This window comes from Ammospiza caudacuta, chromosome 5 (assembly GCF_027887145.1).
Source record: "Ammospiza caudacuta isolate bAmmCau1 chromosome 5, bAmmCau1.pri, whole genome shotgun sequence".
Lineage (NCBI taxonomy): Eukaryota > Metazoa > Chordata > Aves > Passeriformes > Passerellidae > Ammospiza > Ammospiza caudacuta.
The window spans coordinates 32133851-32154370 of record NC_080597.1 but is presented as its reverse complement, the minus strand read 5'-3'; the positions used below and the strand labels follow the sequence as shown (position 1 = coordinate 32154370).

Sequence of the window (20520 nt, the reverse complement as noted above, 5' to 3'; positions counted from 1 at the left end):
CTGAAATTAAGAGACCAAACAGCAGAGAAATTAATCTTCCACAAAAGACAGAGTTCTTTGTGTGATCCAACACATACCTCTATTGCAGTTCCAGTGTTTCTGAAAACCACTTGAGCTTTTTTTACAGTACTTGAATGGCACTGCGTTATAGACATAACTCAAGTGAAGCACTAGCTCTTGAGCATTGAATCTCTCAAACTATAGGACTCAACTTCATGCAAAATAGCACAGTATCTAGTTTTGAATATAAGAGGATAAAACTTATGAGCTCAAGATAAGTGGTTCTTCCCAGCTTCTAAAATGGAGTAAGAGTCAAACCAAAAAGCTTTGTAGAAAATTCAGGGTAAGGTTGGCAGAAAATTCACAGGCGCATCAGGAGACACGCAATATTAGCTATATACCTATTAAGATCTATGTGCAATGCTGTACCTATTTCAAACTTATATTCCTCTAGAATGTACCAGATGCATGTAAACTGCAAACAAATTAATAGATGAAGCTTTACTATTACTCCTAATAGTAGCAATTTGGTGAGAAGTATTTTACTTAATACTTTTTATTAATATTTTATTTAATGCTTTAACAGAAGTATTATTTCCCATTTATCTATTAAGTTACTGCAACTTATGAAAGGCACTGTCATTTATATCTGCTCAATTATCAAACAATCCCATCAGCACTCTGAGGCGTATTATTACTGACTAGAATGGAATATGTTCTATGTGGTCTATATATATTCCACCCCTAACTCAAAAGTACTACAAAGAATGTCGCAACTAATATTCATTTAACAAAGAAAAACTCAAATCCTGCTAAACAATATTTTCATGCGGGCTTTAAAATGCAAAACAGCCAAAAATAATTATGTTCCTTTGAATTATTGTTTTGATTTGAAAAAGGGTTTTTGTCTGACAGCATGCAGTCAAGTGTATAATGAGATCATTGTAGACAGTAATCACACCAGGATGGATGAAACTGAGCATTGGTCAGAATGAACACACTTTGATGAGCACTCATTTGCAAAAATTGCCAAAAACTCCTGTGAGGGCTGATTTTTTTCAACTGCATTTTAATGAATAATAATAAAACCCAAAGAAACATCAGAAAAATTTTAACATATGCTGAGCAGAAGCCTTTTTCCTTGTGTTTGAAGAGAAAATGGAAGCTAGTCCTTTGGAAAATGACATTATTTCAACATAAACATTTACTGGAACATAATGGATGGGCGGAGAGTGCACGTATTTTGATAATGAACTGATCCCATGGTATCACCACCCCCATGTGTGTTAACTTCAAATATGACAGAGTATTTTTAAGAATAACATTTCATTCTTCAGGATATTATCAGAGATGCTATCCAGGGGAGCAATTATCCTAATTATATACTAAAAACCTTTTAGAGGGATGATAAGGTTTTAATGGAAAGTACTTTAGAGCTGCAATATATAAGAATTGACACCTCAATTGTGCAACCTCAATTCAGTCTCCTGTGCATACGCACTCTGAAGAAGCCTTTATGATAATAATGCTGTTTCTTCACATGACTTCTGCTGCATCAAGGTCATAAAAATGTGGGGGAAATGGACAATGGAACAAACAAAATTATGGTACATCACTCTAGAAATGTGGCAGGGTCAACAATATTATAAACCGAGAGATGAAAAATATTTTCCCTAAATATCAAACAGAAACTTATAGGATAATATTCCAAATGAATGTTAAATGAGAGCTACTAAAGCTATAAATTTTTAATCAATATATCTAATTTGTATCCAAGATTTCAAAAAGATCTGGCAAGAATTCATCTCAAGAAATGGTGCTGTCTCTTAATAGTACCTGGCATATTGATAAGATTTAAGACTAAAAGGAAGCTAATGGAGTAACCTCGGTCATTATAGGCTTTCAGCCTGAGATCAGGAATAAGGGAATAGCTGATATGGATCACCATTAATAATAAATGGAAGGGACACAGGTCATGCAAACTAGCATTATTTCAGAAAAACTGGATCTTATTATTTAGCCTTGTTTTTTAAAATAAAATGTAAAGTTTTTGGAATAGAGGTACATACTACAAGGAAATTTGGATTAATAAACTTTATTCAAGTGGTCTGTCGTTGCAGTGGTGAAAGTTAAGAAAATTTTATACTGAATTCTTCCAAATACATGTGCATGATAAGAGTGCACTACCCAAATGGAAAAAAGGTAACAGTTTTACCATCCTTATCCTGAAAATCTACAATGAGTAGAAGGAGTGTCAAAAAGCCTATATAGACCTCATTCCTTTCATGCTCTTTGTCAGGATCCTGAAAGCTGCCAGTTAAATGGGGAAGAGTCAGCCAAGAAAGCACTCTAGAAACAGCCATCACTGAATACTTCTGTCTGTTCCACTGTCTACTTCTCAGTTTATGACAGTGAAGTTTTATTTTAGCCCTGCAGGAAAAATTCCCATTTTTTTCAAAAGTCAAGAAGTGAAAGAAAAAGAAAAAAAAAAGCAAAAAAAAAAGCTGAATTCTTTTATTCCCAACACGGCAAAGAATTCATTTTTATCCTAGTGATTTGGAGTTAGTCTGCCACACATTTGATGACAAAAGTGGATGATTTCAATTTTCTAGTTATTAGTTTGACAGTTTTATGATAACAAAGGTTTGTCCAAATACAAAATTTCACTGTTTAAAATAGAATAACTAATGGAACAGCTGTGTTAGAGGAATCTATGGCTTTATCTCATGCTGCCCAGGACTGCCGAGAGGGGAAGCCAGAGGAAAAGCTGCTACTGAAACTGTCTGTAATTTATTTTCCCTCATCTCTTAATTTGCTCTACTAATACATTTATAATTAGGGTCAAATCCTAATGAAAATGGTGTTTATTTTGCACAACAAAAGTTAATTTTTTTTCTCTCCCTTTATAACTTCTAACAAAAAAACCCCAATTCCCACATTGTGCAGAAAACTGAAACAATGGATATTTTCTCCTTTAAACATTAGGGAGGGGAGATGTGCACTGTGGGTATATCTACTGACAGCAGGCTACAGACATTTCAAGAAAGAATATGGGACAGCATCTGTCTTCAAAAAGTGAATACGGATCGCCTGGGCCTGTTTCTTGGCTAATACCAGAAACCTCCAAACCTGGACAACCTAGAAACAAACATCACTGTAGAAAGGATTTTCAGGCTGTCTCACCTCCTGAACACCACCCAAATATAGCTAGGGTGGACCACAGCTTCAATATGTTGTCACAACTGGATTTGAAGGAAGTAGTTAACAGGGCAGAAATCAGAACTACACACCTCACTGACCAGTCTACAGCCACTTCCAACTACAGCAGTGTAGCAGATAATTTGAGAGGCAACTTCTGATTTCAGACAAAACCAGAAGGCCAATATTCTCACAAATAGTATCTCATTCTTCATCTCATAATACAAGAGACATTTTCCCAGTGTCATATCAATACTTAATTGACTAATTCCTAATTCTAATGAAGCACCTTCTTTTGGAAGATGATGTGCACAGTAAAAATCTAAGTCAACTGAAATCAGCATCAAAACATGTGCTAACACTAATGACATTAAAAATACATGTCAGCCTGAGACTCAGATCACTTGAAGACCCAGTTATTGAGACCAGCAGGTCTATAACCCCTGTCAATAAAATAGTGACCAACACAAGACCATAGGTGAACTGTGCTCCTCTAGGAGATACAGTACTTAAAAAGTCAATAGAAAGCATCCTAATTAAATAATATAAGACATACAAAAAGCAGGTATGAAAATATCATTATGATGAGACAAAACTCCAAAGCTTCTCGTATTTGTACTTAAAAAAATTAAAAGGAACTATAAAATGCCAGAAGATACTTTAAAACTTAAAAGAAATTATTAAATTGTAATTTCTGTTATACAAACAGCTACAGCAGCAAATACTCCAGGCATAAGTTTCAGGAACCTTTTCTGGTTTTGAAGGATCCTTAAAAAAGAACTAGATGTACTGAAGAAAAAACCCAGCAAAATGCAAGATAGAAGAGCTATTGTATATTTCACTCTTCCATCAGCATTCTCTTGATTTTCATTAAAAAGTCACATGAAACGAAATCTTAACCGTAAACACATATTCATGTACTAGACAAAATCACTTCTGATAAATGTACACTATATCCTGCAGCAGTTGGAATGACAAACACAAAATGTGTCACCATTGAAAGTCAGGAGAAGGGTGGTTCAGTTTCTGGTACTGTGTGCTGACAAAGACGTGTATCTTGAAACTCTGAGTGTGAACCTTACAACACTGTAAATTACCTGTTAAAACAAGTCAGTTGATACATTCTGTACAATAGCCAAATTGTGTCCATTTAGCTCAAACATGGGTTAAAGTAAGGAAAAGAATAGGAGAGAAAAACAATGTATAGGTCTTGACATTAAAATTCACTATTAAGTTATTGATCAAAAGTTCAGCTGAAAAATTTTGCTAATTTTCAATTTTTACTTTGAAGTAAATTTTACTAAAAAGCACATAAACAGCAAAATCAAACTATTTTCATTTGGACTAAATATAACATTTAAATGGAAAAAAAAGTATCTGTTTTCAGGTTAAACCACTTCCATTAGTATAAATACTTTAATCCAGATTTGATTTCAGAAGAGTTCTTGGAGAGCCCCAAAGACAGAATTTTAGGATATATCTATCTTGACTGGAGTTGGAAATACACTGAAGTTGGAAATAAGAAGCTTCTTAATATCTACCACAAAAATCAGTGTTTCTAATACAGATGACTTTGAGGAGCAACAGGCACAACCCCCAGATATTTTGAAGATCTATCTTGAAAGGAACTACATAAGGACTAGAATCTAAGTTTTCTCCCTTTAAGGGGAGTATTGTCATAATTTCAGGGCACTGTGAGGACTTCTTGCTCATTCTTTCCATGGCCTGTGATACTCTTTCTGTGCTCGATGTAAAGGGGGATTATACCGTGCAAAACATCCTGAGAACTGGGAAACTTTATTTAAGAATGGGAGCATTTCTCTAAGGCAAAAAATTACTTAGAGAAGAAAATGCTTGCTGCCTAAGATTTGTTCAGCTATTAGGTTGTTATGGAAACACAACCCTCTTATGTCAGTGCACCAATTCCACCAAAAGGATGCAGGGCTCACGTTACAATTCCCATGCCCTGCGTTCTCTAATGAAAAGCTCTGAGTGGCTCCTTGCTTCTCGCTCAACACACAGACCAATTACACTCTTCGGAGATAATGTCCCCTTGAGTAACAGACAGAACAAGAAGGACATTTGATTAGCACTCATATAGCACCACTGAATCACAGAATATTCTGATAATAATTCCTTGGAAGGGGTCAACAAGATCACCAAAGTCCAACTCATGGCCCTGCACAGAACAGCCCCAAGAATGACATGAGGTGCCAAAGTGTTGTTGAAACATTTGCTCAGCTCTGGCAGGCTGGTGCTGTGATGTCATGTCAGGTTCTGAAGCACTAGTAAGTTCTAATGGCCCTGATAAGCATTCTGAAGTTCTCTGTTCACATCCCTGCTGCTTAGAAAATTCAGCACTGATGGCAGGCAGGTAGTAATGATTTAGAATATGCACCACAATATCAAAAGCCTTCATGAAACAGCCAGTTGTTTCAGAAACATTTGTGTTAAATTAGGCTAAATTTCATAGAGTATTTTCAGCTGGTTTAGACCAAATGTTACCCTGCCTCCTTTATTGTGCACTTCCACACAACTAAGATGACTTTCTTGATCATTAAATATCTTTCTTTGGAAGTATTTAATGCTGGGGAGTTAGACTGTAGGTCATGTGTTTAAGAGCACTATATCCTACTATCTCTGGTTTAAAAAGCATACCGAAATGAAACACAGCTCTATTAGCAGTCCTGCTCGAAGCAATTCAAGTGTGAGTGGCTTTCAGAAAGGTTTGTGTCTGACCCTTCAGATCAATTGGAGTTTCAAAGTGGTGAAGCATCGATGACTAAAGCTACACTCTTGAACTTCTATTCATCCAGACAATTTTTTATATCTGGCAGTGTGATGGTTCCTTCTTGTGGCCACTTTTCACTGATTTGCTTATAACTAGAAACTAACTGCACAAAACTGAAGGTATAAATTAATCAAGTTAGAAAATATGTATTTGGGATCTTGGTCTCAATCTGGAAAACTGAAGTGTGCAAATATTCAGGATTACTGAAGTCAAACAGAAACTGATGATCTGACAAATAGAACTTTATTTACCAAATAAAGTATTTGATGATTTTGAAACTAAGTAGAGGACATATTTTAATGTTGATAAAAATGTTATCACAGCAAGGCTCTTTTTTCTATTCAGGTTGCTGGAGAATAGTCTCCTAGATATCTGTGTGAGACTGCTGATACAGTGTTATACAGCTGAGGTGATATGACACACTGACAAGATTTCAGGTTCATTTTCATTGTAATGACAGGAGAGGGATGCCAGGCTGAGAAAGCAAAAAAAAAAAACAAACAAACCAACTCTAATAGTGCAAAGAACTGGCCAGCTTGGGGACAGTTTAGTAGATTGTATTAATTCATTGTCAACTACTTTTTATTAATTTGCCTGTTGTAATTATGAGGCTATAAAAAGAAGGTATGATTAATTACATATTTATTAACTGCCTGGTCCTCCTGAGGAGTCATTGGCATTTAAGGACAAACCAAGCAATTTCTTCAGATAACAAAAACATCCTGACTGACAACAGCAAGATTTATTCAAAGTACCCTCATCTGGGCAAAGGAGCAGAATAGTTGCTATCTCTTTCTTTATGTTTCAGTTCCTTGCCTTGTGTTTGCTTGCTATAGGCAACTGGCAACACATCACATATCTAAGGACAATTTTTATTCTTGACAGAATCCATACATTTGATATAGCCAGGTAGAGTAGTTGTACAAGAGCTATCTTTAAAATTACTGCCTTGGGAATTGCTGGCTGTGCAGTGGCTGAGAGCTCAGCACAAGTGAAGCCCCATAGTATTCACCTTATTTCTCAGCTGGATTTTGCAGCCCACACTGAGTTCTGCTTTGCCACAGCTCAGCTGTTTTTAGAGTTGAAGATGGCTCACTAAGGTGTCCCAGACCTGCAGCCACAGCTAAGTAACATAACGAAACATAAAAGGTTCTTGAACTACAATTCTCTTATCTAATGATGATTCTCATGCAGTTGGCATAGAAAAATGCCTCTTGTCATTGAGATGCTTTATTAAAACTTTTGTTAATCTGCATAGACAGAACAAATTTCCCAAGGAAGGTGGTTGTATTTTTCTTCCACAAGTTATTTGGGACAAACAGAGTTTGAAAAGTTCTATTTCCTGATGATACTCAAGGAGATCTAAAAATAGTTTAATTATTACTGGCCATCACTCACTACTATTGAAAATTTAACATGTGAACTGTCACCTGGTGTCACTCATAGGGAGTTTCTGCAGTAGAAGTGGTAAAAGCAGACTCAGAGAGATATAAATCTCCCTATTGGGTAGGGACATGCACTTAACTACAACTAAAAATAATTAGCATTTATTCCATAATGTATCTCAGATTTCATTCAATATTTCTCCTAAATAAAATGAGTGACACTATGAGGTGCAAGGATGGATTGTGGTACAGAATGTCTAAGCCCCTAAGGGTACAAGTCTGTAAGGGTCTTTAACATCTGAGCCCCAAAGGAGCCCCAACACCTTAATCAGTATTCTGGACTCTATATAAGTGACCAAAACCACACTAATTTCACAAACATCTTTTTAAATTCATTTACACCTTCTCCAAGATTATTTGTTCCTATAGCTCACATAATTTCATTACATTCCCAAAAGCAAAAAGAAAATACTAATGCATGGCTTATGAACTAATAAAATTTCATGACTATTTTTCACGATTAGATATGTCATGGGAATTTTTTAAACAGAAGAGCAGTGTAAAAATTAAAATGAGCAGCAGAAATGCCTAGTTTAAGGAATATTGATACTGTTGGATACAGTACATATCCAACAGGACAATAGCCAACAGAAGAATCAGTCAGATTGATTAATGAATCACTATTTTATATTCATTTTATGGGATGGATCTATGCAATTTTAACCCCAAATTTATATTTTACTTAATGGAAAGAATGTTCTCAAAGAGCACAATATGTCAGAATATTCCTATCATGTGTTAACTACTAGTTTAAAGGTAGAAATTATGAGAAATTATTTCTGCCAAACTTGTCCTATTACTCTATCACAGGAAAAAAGAACAGTTTAACTTGGACTGAGACACACAGTCTTTCTTACTCTTAAATCTGGGCTAATTAGAAGCAATTGCTTTAACTGTGATCATAAACAAATGTAACTGTTCCTCTTCCTATATAAACCTAATTTCTTGCAAACAGACATAAAAGTCACACAAAGTAGGGTTTCAGAAGTAAAGATAACCAACTTTAAGACTACTTTTACTTTCTTTCTATTCAGTTTTTCTCCCTGAAAACAAAGAAGCCTTTACCATTTGTTGCATGGAGTTCTCATCCTCTGTGATTCCCTACCAGTTCAACAACAAGACTCAGGAGAACTACAGACCCATCTGTTTTTTCTCCTCAGAACCCTACATATCACATAATACAGAAATTTGAAACAGCATTCCAAAAGTTGGCATGTCTCAGTGACGCAAAAACTGAGGGAAATTCAGGAAAAAGCCATGCAGAATTAGGTATTTATTTAAAATAAATGATCTATAATAATATGTAACTTATTCAAGCAATAAATCTATACAACCTAAAGTGGCAGGACGACTTTGCATACAATTACACCTAGTGCTAAATTCCTTATAACTGAGATTTATTATTAGATTTATTTATTATAAGATTTATTTAAATTGGTCCATTTCTAGTATAAGATAAGAGCTAACATGATTCCAGATATGGCTTGCAAGCAAGGCCAGTTAGATAGCTTCTACATTTGTAGCTTAAAATAAAACTACATTTTCCTATACAGCCGAATGTTGTTCCCAATGAAATGCCAAGAGGAAAATATCATAGTGGTATATGGAAAATTAACAGAAGGAATTACAGTACATTTGCATTGTCAACTCATGGATCTGTTAGATCTTCTAAATATCATGCATGCCCTCATGAATGTCCTACAGCTTTCTTGGTTATACTCTAGGCCTCTGACACACACTATTTTAAATTTTACACAAAACATATTTACAGAATAAGACATAAAAATGTCCTTTATAGGATCTGTGTTTCATTCTGATCTTAATGGATTTACTATGCCTAAGAGAAATGCTTATGTTCAGCAGACAGCACAATTCCAAAGCTGGTATTTTAACCAGTAAAAGCTCCATCTTGTTTTAAAAAATGGGAAGATTTGTTGTTGAGCCCCATTATTAAGAAGACAGGTAATGAACTCCCCCTACCAATTTATTGGGTATATGTATGGTAGTCTTTCCACTACAATAAATATATTTATGGCAATTATTCAAGTAGAAGTGTGAAAAACAAAGATAATTTGCTATTTTCTTCCTCTACTGAAAAGCAACCCACAATATTGTCCTGCACAGACTAATTTTGTTTCAGACTATGAGAGCCAAAATCATCAAAGTCAGAAACAAGTAGTCGAAGCAAGTAGCCATGCTGATGTTCAAGACAGATTCTGGTCCATTCTGTGCAACTATGCCACAAAGATGCTATCCTATTTTGTGACACCCTAGACTGCTGCTTATAATTCAGGTTCCAGCAAGTCTTTAGCCCAAATTTAAAAGAGAGGTAGGAACTACGATCCACTCCACCTTACCTTACACACTCCAAAGCTGTACCTTGCTATCTGGCCCTCATACACTATGCCTAACACAGCTCTGGCACTCCTTCAGTATTAGTACAGCTGTGAAATCAAGAAGGTGCTTCCCCTTACACAGACCAGAGCAGTAGCACGATGTTAGTCAACAATCATCTGTCATCCCCGTACAATACCCAAATCATGATTCCTAATCAAGATCACACAGGTCGGAAAGTCAATTGCCTGTTTCAAATAGGTCTCTGCTGCTGAGAACTGTCATTTGTCACAGCAGACTCTCAGTCCAATTACTTAGAGCAAAATGACTAAATTCTGAAATTCCTGTACCAGGTGGTGACTAATGAAGAGTTCAAACAAGGGTAATGGAAGAGATCATATAATTTTGGAGAACATATGCACAAGTCTGACAGATAATATCATATTTACATATAATATCTGACTTAGCATAATTCTATTAGTTTTTAACTATTTTAACTCACTGCGGTTCAAACTTTATATATAACACAAACAGCAGTCTGTCAAACTGTCATTTAATATTTAATAGTCTCTTAATTCTCATTCACTATTTAACTTTCAAAAATGGATCAGATATACTTTCGTGTAACATGAAAATGCAGAGTACTTTGAATTTTGAAGTAGTTCCATAATGTTGTTGCCAAGGGGTACTTAGAAAAAAAAGAAGCAGGTTGGTTAAAGGATTACGGCAAAATGCTTGTCTACAAGAAACCCTTTCTAATTTGGCGTTTTGCAACCTTGTATTTATCTAGTAAAATACTTAAACATCTGCTTTGTTTTCACTTCTACAAATTTTGCTATTAATCTTTATTCTGATGTGAAGCTCTTATAGTAGCTAATGGAAGACTATAATCACACTGTGATAAACAGAGAACTGCATGCTTAAAAACATAAATCTACATATTCTATAGATTAACACTTACACCAATGACTGTGTAAATGATAATTTGGTGATTTACCTGGTCTTGAGGAAGGAACTCTTGCTATCTCTAGGGAACAAGGCTTTTTGGTCACTGCTACGTCTATGGAATCACAAAGACTGCTGTCATTTTCTGAAGGAACTGCATCCAGGGGTACAGAAGGTACTGCTTCCAGTGCGTAACCTCTCTTCTTTGAATAGGATTCCTGAAATGCAAAAATTTAAGTTGGTAAGAGAGATATTTCTCAGATGAAACAGGAAAAAGACCAGGCTCAATAACTCTGGCTAGCAGGGTGTAAAATTCAGCAAATTAAATACCACATTCTACTGAAATCCAAACTGTAACAGACCAGAAGAATTACTTGCATGCTAGAAGAGAACATTTACTTCTTTAAATTTTTGTATAATACAGTTCTTTTTCAGTTTACAGAAGAACTTCATTCATCAAACTTTTATTTAATGAAAACTGGATTAGAGCTTTTGCAGTACCTGTTTTGCGAGCTTGTAATTCAGGGGATGTCTCATTTTCTTTTTTAATTGTATCTCATGAGAGCAACAATTACATTAACCACTACAATTACATACTCTTCAGGGATGGTTTTACAAAATATTTATATTACATATAAGAAAACTTAAAATATGCCTTGTACATATGGATGGCAGGATCCCAGGCTGTGAATGAAGATGAATTACTGCTCTACATTTGAGCAAAATAATGACAAAAGGTCCCATAACAGCGACATGTAAGCAAATTCTACTGATTAGCAAATGTTGAGGGAGGAGGAAAAAAGGAATTAGAAGTTTTATTGGTACAGTAATCCAATCAAGCAGACCGTTTCTAGTTTCAACCATGAATAAGAAGATAACACCCTGTTTTAACAGAAATTTATTTTTTTTAATCCCAGCAGAAAGCAATTTCATGGGCAAAGACATATTTCCACATCTTTCTTACATTGGACATACGGATGTCTCTGAAAGTCAAGCATCAGACACAAATCAAATCTGATATAACAAAAGGCAAAGGGCAGGAAAGCACCCTGACAGTTAGATATTATCATAGCCCTACTAAGAAAAGGATTGAAGAACATGATGCCTAAAACAAAATGTGGAGTAACAATTTCTTCACCAAGAACTTCTATTACCTAAGGTAAGCTGTGGCTGTAGGAAACAGCACCTTTTTGGATAAATGATTTATACTGTTAGCATATAATTACATGACTCTTAGTTTTTTGGGTTTTTTCCTGGTCATTGTGGTCATTTTATCTTTATGGATGTTCGTAGCTTGGCAATAATTCAAGGCCTCTTGAAGGATAGGGTTAGGATGACACCAAGAGCAGCTTCACTTCAAATTAATTGATGACTTCAGTAGAGACAGATTTAAATCTCATGTTAAATTCACAAAGAATTTGAAAATGAACACTGAAAACAGCAATCAGGAGAAAAATAATACAAATAAAATAAAGAGAATAATAATAAAAAAATAAATATAAGAAGTAAATAATAAATTGAATACTAAGATGCATTTGTAATTAAAAAAAATTAGTATGCACCAGAAAACAATACAAAATTGGTGGTCAGCATTCAAAAAACATATCTAAATGAGGAATGAGATTGTATCTCTACCTGTTTCTACCTTTCCAGTTTCTACCTAGTCAGATTATGAGCTCTCAGTATTAGTAATCTCACATATATAGACTATTAATAACTAGTTTCAGGTAGTAGACATTATAAAGAGTTCAAAATTTTGCAAGTAGGTTTCCTGCAGCTCCAAATGTAACTTTATTAACTTAAGCCACTTCATTCCTTAAATGAAGTTAATAGAAAATTACACAGAGGCATTGAAGCAGTTGAAGTGCAACTGCAGGACAAGAGAAGAAATCCTTCCAACCTTGAAAAAAAAGAAATTTTAGTCCATCCATTTAAGTCCGCTGTAAAAAGGCAGAGGCAAAAATTTATTTACCAAAGCAATGACTAAAACAGGAGACTTGAATTTAATCCTTGTACTCTTCCAGAAACATGCATTTAAGTCAGAATGCCAAAACCCTAATTATCTTAAATCTGCCTAGAGAAGCCCACAAAGAAATACTGCAGCCTTAAAATTGTCACAAAACACCAAAGGGAAATTCTGTTCAGTGCCTGAATTCAGCTGCATTAAAAAAAAATAAAATAAAAGTTGATACACCAAACATTGGAACAGACTTTGGATCATACTTTGTGTCACCCAACATTCTGTGTGTGAAGGCAGACAGCAGTGCTGATTTAGAGAACAGTGAAACCAACCTGAGATTAGGTCAAGCATGAAGTAACTGCTTCTCCTTCTGCAACACCTTGTGGGTCTAACCCTTCATAGTCAAAAAGTGCTGACTTTGTGTACCAATCCAACTTTCTAGAATTGCCTTCTCAAGTTGCTTTAGAGCACACGTCCCCTTTCATAGTTTGCATGCCTCCATTTTGTTTTTAGCTACCTCACCAAGTTTGACATTGCTGCTTTATACTTTGGATGGCAATACAGGGTTGTTCTTTACTTATCCTCTCCTTGTGATATCACGGACATATGCACTTGCCACGTCCTCTCCTTTAGGGAATGAGAAATACTAGCCTACTTACCCAGCTGTTCCAGGATTTTGCCCATCTCTGTCACCCTTCATCCTCTCAGTTTTCAATGATGTGACAGGGATGACATTTTCTCAGAGTTCCTCATTCAAGATGAGGGCTCAGCAAGCAGTCATACTGACATAATGATTTTTTTGTACTCTACTCCTTTACTAATTGCTCTTAACATTCAGTTTGATTTTCTGAATGTTATTCAACATTCTGTAATTAACATTGCATGAACATAAATGTCAGAGAAGAATAAATAAAAATGATGGGATTACTCAGAAAATTGTCAGAATGTAAACTACCAGCAATTAAAGTCTTCCTAATTATCTCTCTAAAAAATAAAATATAATAATAGTATGTCCAGCAGAAGTTAAATGAGTTAGAGCCAAAAAAGGATTGTTAATACTTTAGAAAGCCAGAAATTCTATCAACCCATTAAGTGAAGATGATAAACCTTTATGAAAAGGTGCTTATGCACCAAAAAGAAAAAAGAAAATTTCTCATCACTGACATTGTAAAGTCTTCTAGTTGCTGCAAAATGTTCTCCATTCTGCTGGTACTGAGCATTTCTAGAAATTTCTAAGATCTAAACTAATCCACCAACTTAAATGTTAGCAGATATTTTAAGATTCTAAGTACCAGGTGCGAAGCAATGTGATTCTGATCTTTTCTTAAAAGCTCTCAAACAAAACCAACTGCAACAGGTAACTACAGTAATTCTACATGCCCAAGTTATTATCAATTTCATAATAAAAAATCCTACAAATACTTTTCCTTTATCTTTAGTCCTGAAATCAAAATCAGAGTCTAATTTTTGTTTTTGAAATAGAGATCATCCAATCTCAAATTTCTATTAACCACTCCAAATTGCTGAACATGAGACATATAACTGACCACCAACATCAAGACAGAATTTATCCTTATTTGAAATTATAACTTCACAAAAATAATGTGCTGGGCTTCTAGCAAATTAAAATAAGTAGAGTTTTTTGGTTTGTTTTTTTTTTTTTTTTTCTGGAAAGGACAAAAATACATACACAATAGAAGTAAAAAAAACCCAACATGGAGAGTGAGTGAGTCACTCTAGTGGGAAATCACTAGAGAACAGCCACCCATACTGATCTATGTAAATTAGATATTTGTCTTGTAGAAAGAAACAGTAATGTGACACTGATGTTGCAGAGCACATGCCAGGGACACACTGTGGCCCTTATTCATAGGCCTGCAGTCAGCTGTGCCTCCTCTGAGCATAAGTTTGAAAGTAGAATATCTATGATACACTATCTGAAACCTGCACAGGAGTAAGAGATTGTTAATCAGTGGGAATGAAATTTTTCCTAAAATATCTATTTTTGGCCATTGCAAAGGGTTATACACAATTGTGAAACAATGTGCCATAATATGACTAAATCTTCAAGAACTACATGATGTTGAGTTGGATCTTTTTTTTCCACATTTTTCCAGGTGTCTAGCTTCCCTTGCTTCTGCCTTCTATATAGTCTTCCCTTTAAGAATCAAAGTGAATGAGGTATGACTAAGGGCTGAGGTATATGCAAGTTTGTGTTTGTATGACCTATGAATAGAATGATAGAGGCTCAGGAGGCACCTAATCTAAACTGACACACTGACAAGATAGAATTTGTACTATACAGAATTCTTTTCATTCTGTCAATAACCTTTTCTATAAAAATCAAGTCACTTGAAGCTTTATTACTTCCCTGGAACATAGGACAACACAGCAGGGTCACACATGACTCTTCTCTTAAAGTAGAAATAATCTGGGAAAAATGGAAAGGAAGAATGCAATGCATCTGCCACCTTTAGAAATATCTTTTTCACTTATATAGATAGTGAAGAACAGCTATTAAATTCTGACATACCCCTTGAGATCCACCAGGGTATTGTGCTGTCTCCTCTGGCTTGCTGAAGGCCAGAGAACCAGCATCTAGAATCCAGGTGGCTGTCCCTCTATCTTAGTATGATCAATTCTGCCCAGCTGCTCCTCAGAAGACTACTATGACACTCTATTGATGAAACTTTGGAGAGTTACTGAACTTATATGCTCCATCAACCCAAAGCTCCTGATTATCCTGAGAGTGAGCAATGAATACTGCATTTATGTCATGTAATTATGTATGTCATGTAATTATGTATGTCATGTAATTATGTATGTCATGTAATTATGGAATGGTTTGGGTTGGAAGGCACCTTTAAAGGTCATGTAGTCAAATCCCTTGCTATGGGGAGGGGTATCTTAACGTAGACCAGGCTGCTCAGAGCCCCTGACCTTGAATGTTTCCAGGGATGAGCATCTACCTCCTCCCTGGGCAAACTATTCCAATGATTCACCATCCTCACTGGAAAAAATATTTTCCTTACATCTAATCTGAGTGTACTTGCAGACTTCTTGACATTTGTAAACAGACTGATATATAACCTTGTTGGATTGGGACACTTCACACTGAAATATTAATGATAAGTAACTGAAGGTTGCTGAGAGGAATCAAGAATTCAAGCAAGAAAGAAGTCCTGACCAGTGACTCAAGATAATTAGAACATTTTTCTGACATGCAGCAAGGTGGAAAGGGAAATGTGGGAACCTGAATGGCATTGCACGAGTTTGCCACAATAATGTACTAAGCAAAAACAACTGAAAGTATTTCCTATGTCACAACAATCCAAAACCCAAAGTAGATGGTGAAATATTTATTTTGACTGCCTTTCCAGTCATATATCAGGAATAGTACTATAATTTATGGCTAGTAAAAACACATTTATCTATTACTAATAATTTAACCAAAGCAAGTTTCATAGTATCACACAATTAGAATAATTTCTCATGAGTCAAACTATCATAAATGTTCATTATTATGACAGCTAGAAACACTTGAATGTGTAATTTGTCATAGAACATATAATAAGGTTCATGATATATTAGAGAATCTGGAAAATCACCAATAATCTCATTTAAAGGTAATGATACTGGAGGATCTACTCTGGTCTGCACAAAGTATTTCTAGCAAGGATTTTAAAAGATTTTACTCTTTCAGCAAACATCTGAAATTGCAGGTTTGCAGTTGTCAGAATAATACATGTACAGAGTTAACTGAAATACTTAATTCCCTTCAAAAACCTGAAACAGCCTTATTAAGTTTCAGAAAGACTTCCACAGAGCTGAGAAAAACATCAATTTTAAAAAGCGTGTTAGAGTTGTTTTCCTTTTTAGTTAGAAATGTAAATATCATGCTTAGCTTTTCAAAAACCATTCAAAATTTAGATTTGCTTTTTCAAACTTTATGTACGAAAAACTGAGCCTTATTTATATAACACCCCAAATATAGGGTTTTTTTTCCCTCTTTTTCCAATGCATAATTTCAAAAATCCCCTTTTCAAATTTAGAAGTTCATACAAAAGCTGTATAGACTTAAATCCCTGAAAGCTAAAGGTTCCTACAATGCCTTACAACACAAAGCTCACTAATATAGCCTAAACTATAAATGTGTGAAGACATGGGTAAATTGTGAGCATAATGAATGCAGTGCTAACCTCAGCAGCAGAAACATGTCACTATATTTTATGCAGTGTTTTCATAATTCTAGCTGGCAGATATTCAGCATTTCAAATGAAGCTAGATTGTTGGAGTCATGTTACATGCTTTCCCGTGCATTCAACACTCAGGCCATGGGAAAGAGCAGATGCTTCTTCTAATAAATAACTCACTGTGACAAAGAATACACTAAAACTGTACATAATGTGCTTTATGCAAATGTTAGTGGTTGTGTTTGGTGATGTAGTGTAACATAATAGTTTTAATAAACAATTATTAGTTTAGCTGAAAAAATACAATTATAAACAAGAAAGCAATTTCCAGTTTAAATATCCTCCTTTTTTTCTATTGTTTTCATGAAACACACTTTAAAAAATTATGTCGTATTTGAATTTGAAGCTGTGGGAAAATACTTCTTTAAAATAAAGGCTATTATATTTTAAAAAAGATAAAATGAGCTTAAACCTAAGCTCCATGGAAACAATACTTCTCTGCAAGATGCTTATGCTCTAATGCCTAGGTTTTAAACATACATGCACAGCTCCAACAGAAGCAGCAAATATGAAAACTAACTCCTTACATTATAAGTGCAGTAACCATGGAAAATGTTAGATACTGAGAAACCTTATACAAAAGTCAGTATTTGACAGCAAATGCAGGTATACAATTAATGCTCTACTCTATGTTAAGCAGACTCACATTTCTCACATTTTATAGCTTAATTTCTGTCAACTACTGTGCCAGTAAATGAAAAATGTATGTGTTGCTGTGAAGGGGAGAGAAGAACTGAATGCACTTAAGTAAATCCTGAAGCAAAACACAACTGCTCTGTGAATAGCAACCTTACAGCTGTAAACTGACTTGATTGGAGAGCAGATAACTTCACTAAAATTATGGGAGAAATCTTCTTTGAAAAGAGAGATTTAACACCAACATGTGTTAATCCATTATCTATTACAAATAACCTACATATTTTTAAAAATATTCTATATCTGCCGCTACATCTTTTTCTGAAGTACTCTGAAAAATTTGCAAAATAGAAACCAATTAATTGATATCACATATAATAAATTTGATAGAAGAGACAAATAAATGTTCGCTACTTCAGGAAAGACAATTTTCCATGTTCAAAAGTTTTTGAGACTGAAGAAAGAAAAATTTTGGTATAAAAGTTATTACTGCAATAGCATAAATTAAGACACTCTTAGAAGAATTCTCTCCTACACATGCTCCCACAGTAAAATAGAAAGAACAAGAAAATATTTTTCAAAATAATGAAGTTACGGAGAGTTTTATTGTGAAAGCGAAAGAACTTCGTTGTGAATCACACTTTTATTTGTTACATAACAGAAAAGTAAAATACAAAATTAACAGAAAAAAGTTTGAGATTGTTCTTTAAAGATCCCAGCAGCATGCAAAGTTTGTAAAAGTTAATACTTCCTAATCAAATAGTACCAAATAAACTTTGCAGATATTTCAGCAATGTGAAAAGTAAGCCTAACAGTAAAAGACAGTTGGAGGGAAGTAAGCTACTGTAAGCTAGAAGAGATGCTTAAAAAGAGTAAAGCAAGTTTTTCCATGGCAACAGGGGAAATATGCACATTAGCAGTAACACAAGTTAAGAGGATATTGCCTATATCTCCTACATTCCTAAATAACCCAGTGATTTTCTATTTCATACCATAGTTCAGAACAGTAGTTCTGCTGTTTCCTGGCCAAAAGTGTGCCCAAGCCCACTAACATTCATAACAAGGATTTTTAGTTCTATGGATACAAAAAGGTTGCTGTTCTCTGGATACATTGCTCAGTGCTATCTCCTCATACTGCTTATATTCTTGGCAATTTTCTGAGGGCTGATGTGGCCATGTTGAATTTACATAGGTAAGATGAAAATATAAGGAAAATACATGAACATAATTACTTCATTCATCAGTGAAGGAAAACCATTCCACTAATAAACACGCTACTTCCATATGGCTCTTTAAACAAGAAATCCCACCTTTTTATGTCAAAGCTCTATTGCTTTAATTGTTGCTATGATGATGTCTTAATTCATTGCAAATTCTCAGGTCTAGATATTGTGAAATGGAAATAGAATGTAAAGACTACATAAAATGAAATTAATAAAGATTATAAGGGAACCTAAACCACATTTTCAATAACATTTGAACTTAAAATTTTTTCCATAGTTTCACTGCAAGATTCCAGTTTGGAACAGTGACCACTCTATTTAACAAGAATTAAGGGGTCTTGCTTCAGGTTTGCAGTCACACTAGCTGTAATGAATACTTTTATTACAGGTATTCTCTGTCAATGCTGTTAATTCCTTCAAATACAAACAAATTACTATGTCAGAGTTTCCCAAAACCAAGATGGTAAAAAGTTATCAGAAAAGAACTTTTCCCCTAACGATTCTATTCCTCTAGGTTCTGATTCGCTTATTTTCTTATATTTCATCAAATAATAACTCATCTTCAAAACAGCAATGTAAATGCTAGAAGTTAAACACTCAAGTAATTTGCAAACTCAAGATCCTTTCAAATTTTCATTATTGAGAAAACAGTGTTGTTAAGTAAAAGAAATTTGCTAATGGAATGCCTGGATGTCACATGAAACCACTTAAAGCCAGACAACAGGAAACTCTTGGCAGTGGGTCTTTATTCCTGGATCAAAAAATGACATTCTAGCCATTAAAAATCCAAACTGTGGAGTGTGAGGAGTTCTTCCTTGATCTTACAGTCCTGATGAGAAATAACTGTCCGTGGGAGAAAGATGTTAAGATTGCTGTCCTTGAAAGGCACCTCAAAAATTGCTCATGAACCTTGCAATAGAACATTATTGCATTCAAAAGAGATTATAAAAAAGATACACTCAGTCTTGTCCACTTCACAAGTGGGTAGAAAGGACTGAAGGAAAGCCTTCTGCTTTGTCAGCTGTGTACTCTAAGTGCCCCGGTGTTTAATTTGCACATAAATTCAGCTCAAAAGCTAGGCATGTGGTCAAAAACATCCCTAAATTCATATCTCACACTGGCTGGCTCACAGTGGCTTCCTGTTCAACAGAAAAGAGCAACCAGTCAAATACCTTCAGAGATGTTGACACTTTCTTAATGATACAAGGAGCAAGAATATCCAGATGGGTTTCTGAAGGAACATTCTGCTGTCAATACTTATTTTTCACAATGCAAAACTACTCGCTCTATAAAACCAGTGAATAAGGGAGGATTTATCACCTGCCTATATACAAACATATTACAACAATTCAGTAAAAAGGCTTTATGTGTATATAGAACTGCTGTCTGTATGTAGTATCTGCTAATCAGAAAAGCTAATTAGGGACAAACCTTTTGGCTTGCTAGTTAGACTGTTGGGCTAAAACACTGTCTGGGAGTTATACACCCAATTTTGCTAAATTCAAAATTAGGTAGCTATAAATAGGACTTAGCATTGCCTAAAGATTTTATTTTCTCTCTTTTTCTTCACTGTATAAAATATTGTGAAACAAAAACTAGGATGTTTTAAAATTATAGCATCTCCAAAAATAATACAGTTGGTGTGATATTGTCAAATTATTAATTTACCTCAATGCCTTCACACTTAGACCTTTTATCTCAAAAAACTGTGAAATGCCTGGTGGACTGTTCGTGT

The 20520-nt window shown here is 34.8% G+C and overlaps 1 protein-coding gene across 2 annotated transcripts in view; it reads right to left on the bottom strand.

Annotated features, from left to right (window-relative positions):
- Window positions 1–20520, bottom strand: part of ANKS1B (ankyrin repeat and sterile alpha motif domain containing 1B) — a 412748-nt gene that overhangs the window by 285562 nt on the left and 106666 nt on the right. For both annotated transcript variants that reach the window (XM_058804621.1, XM_058804622.1), the window contains exon 10: window positions 10766–10931. In XM_058804621.1, the coding sequence (XP_058660604.1) occupies window positions 10766–10931 (166 nt within the window). The remainder of the gene's footprint in view (window positions 1–10765; window positions 10932–20520) is intronic.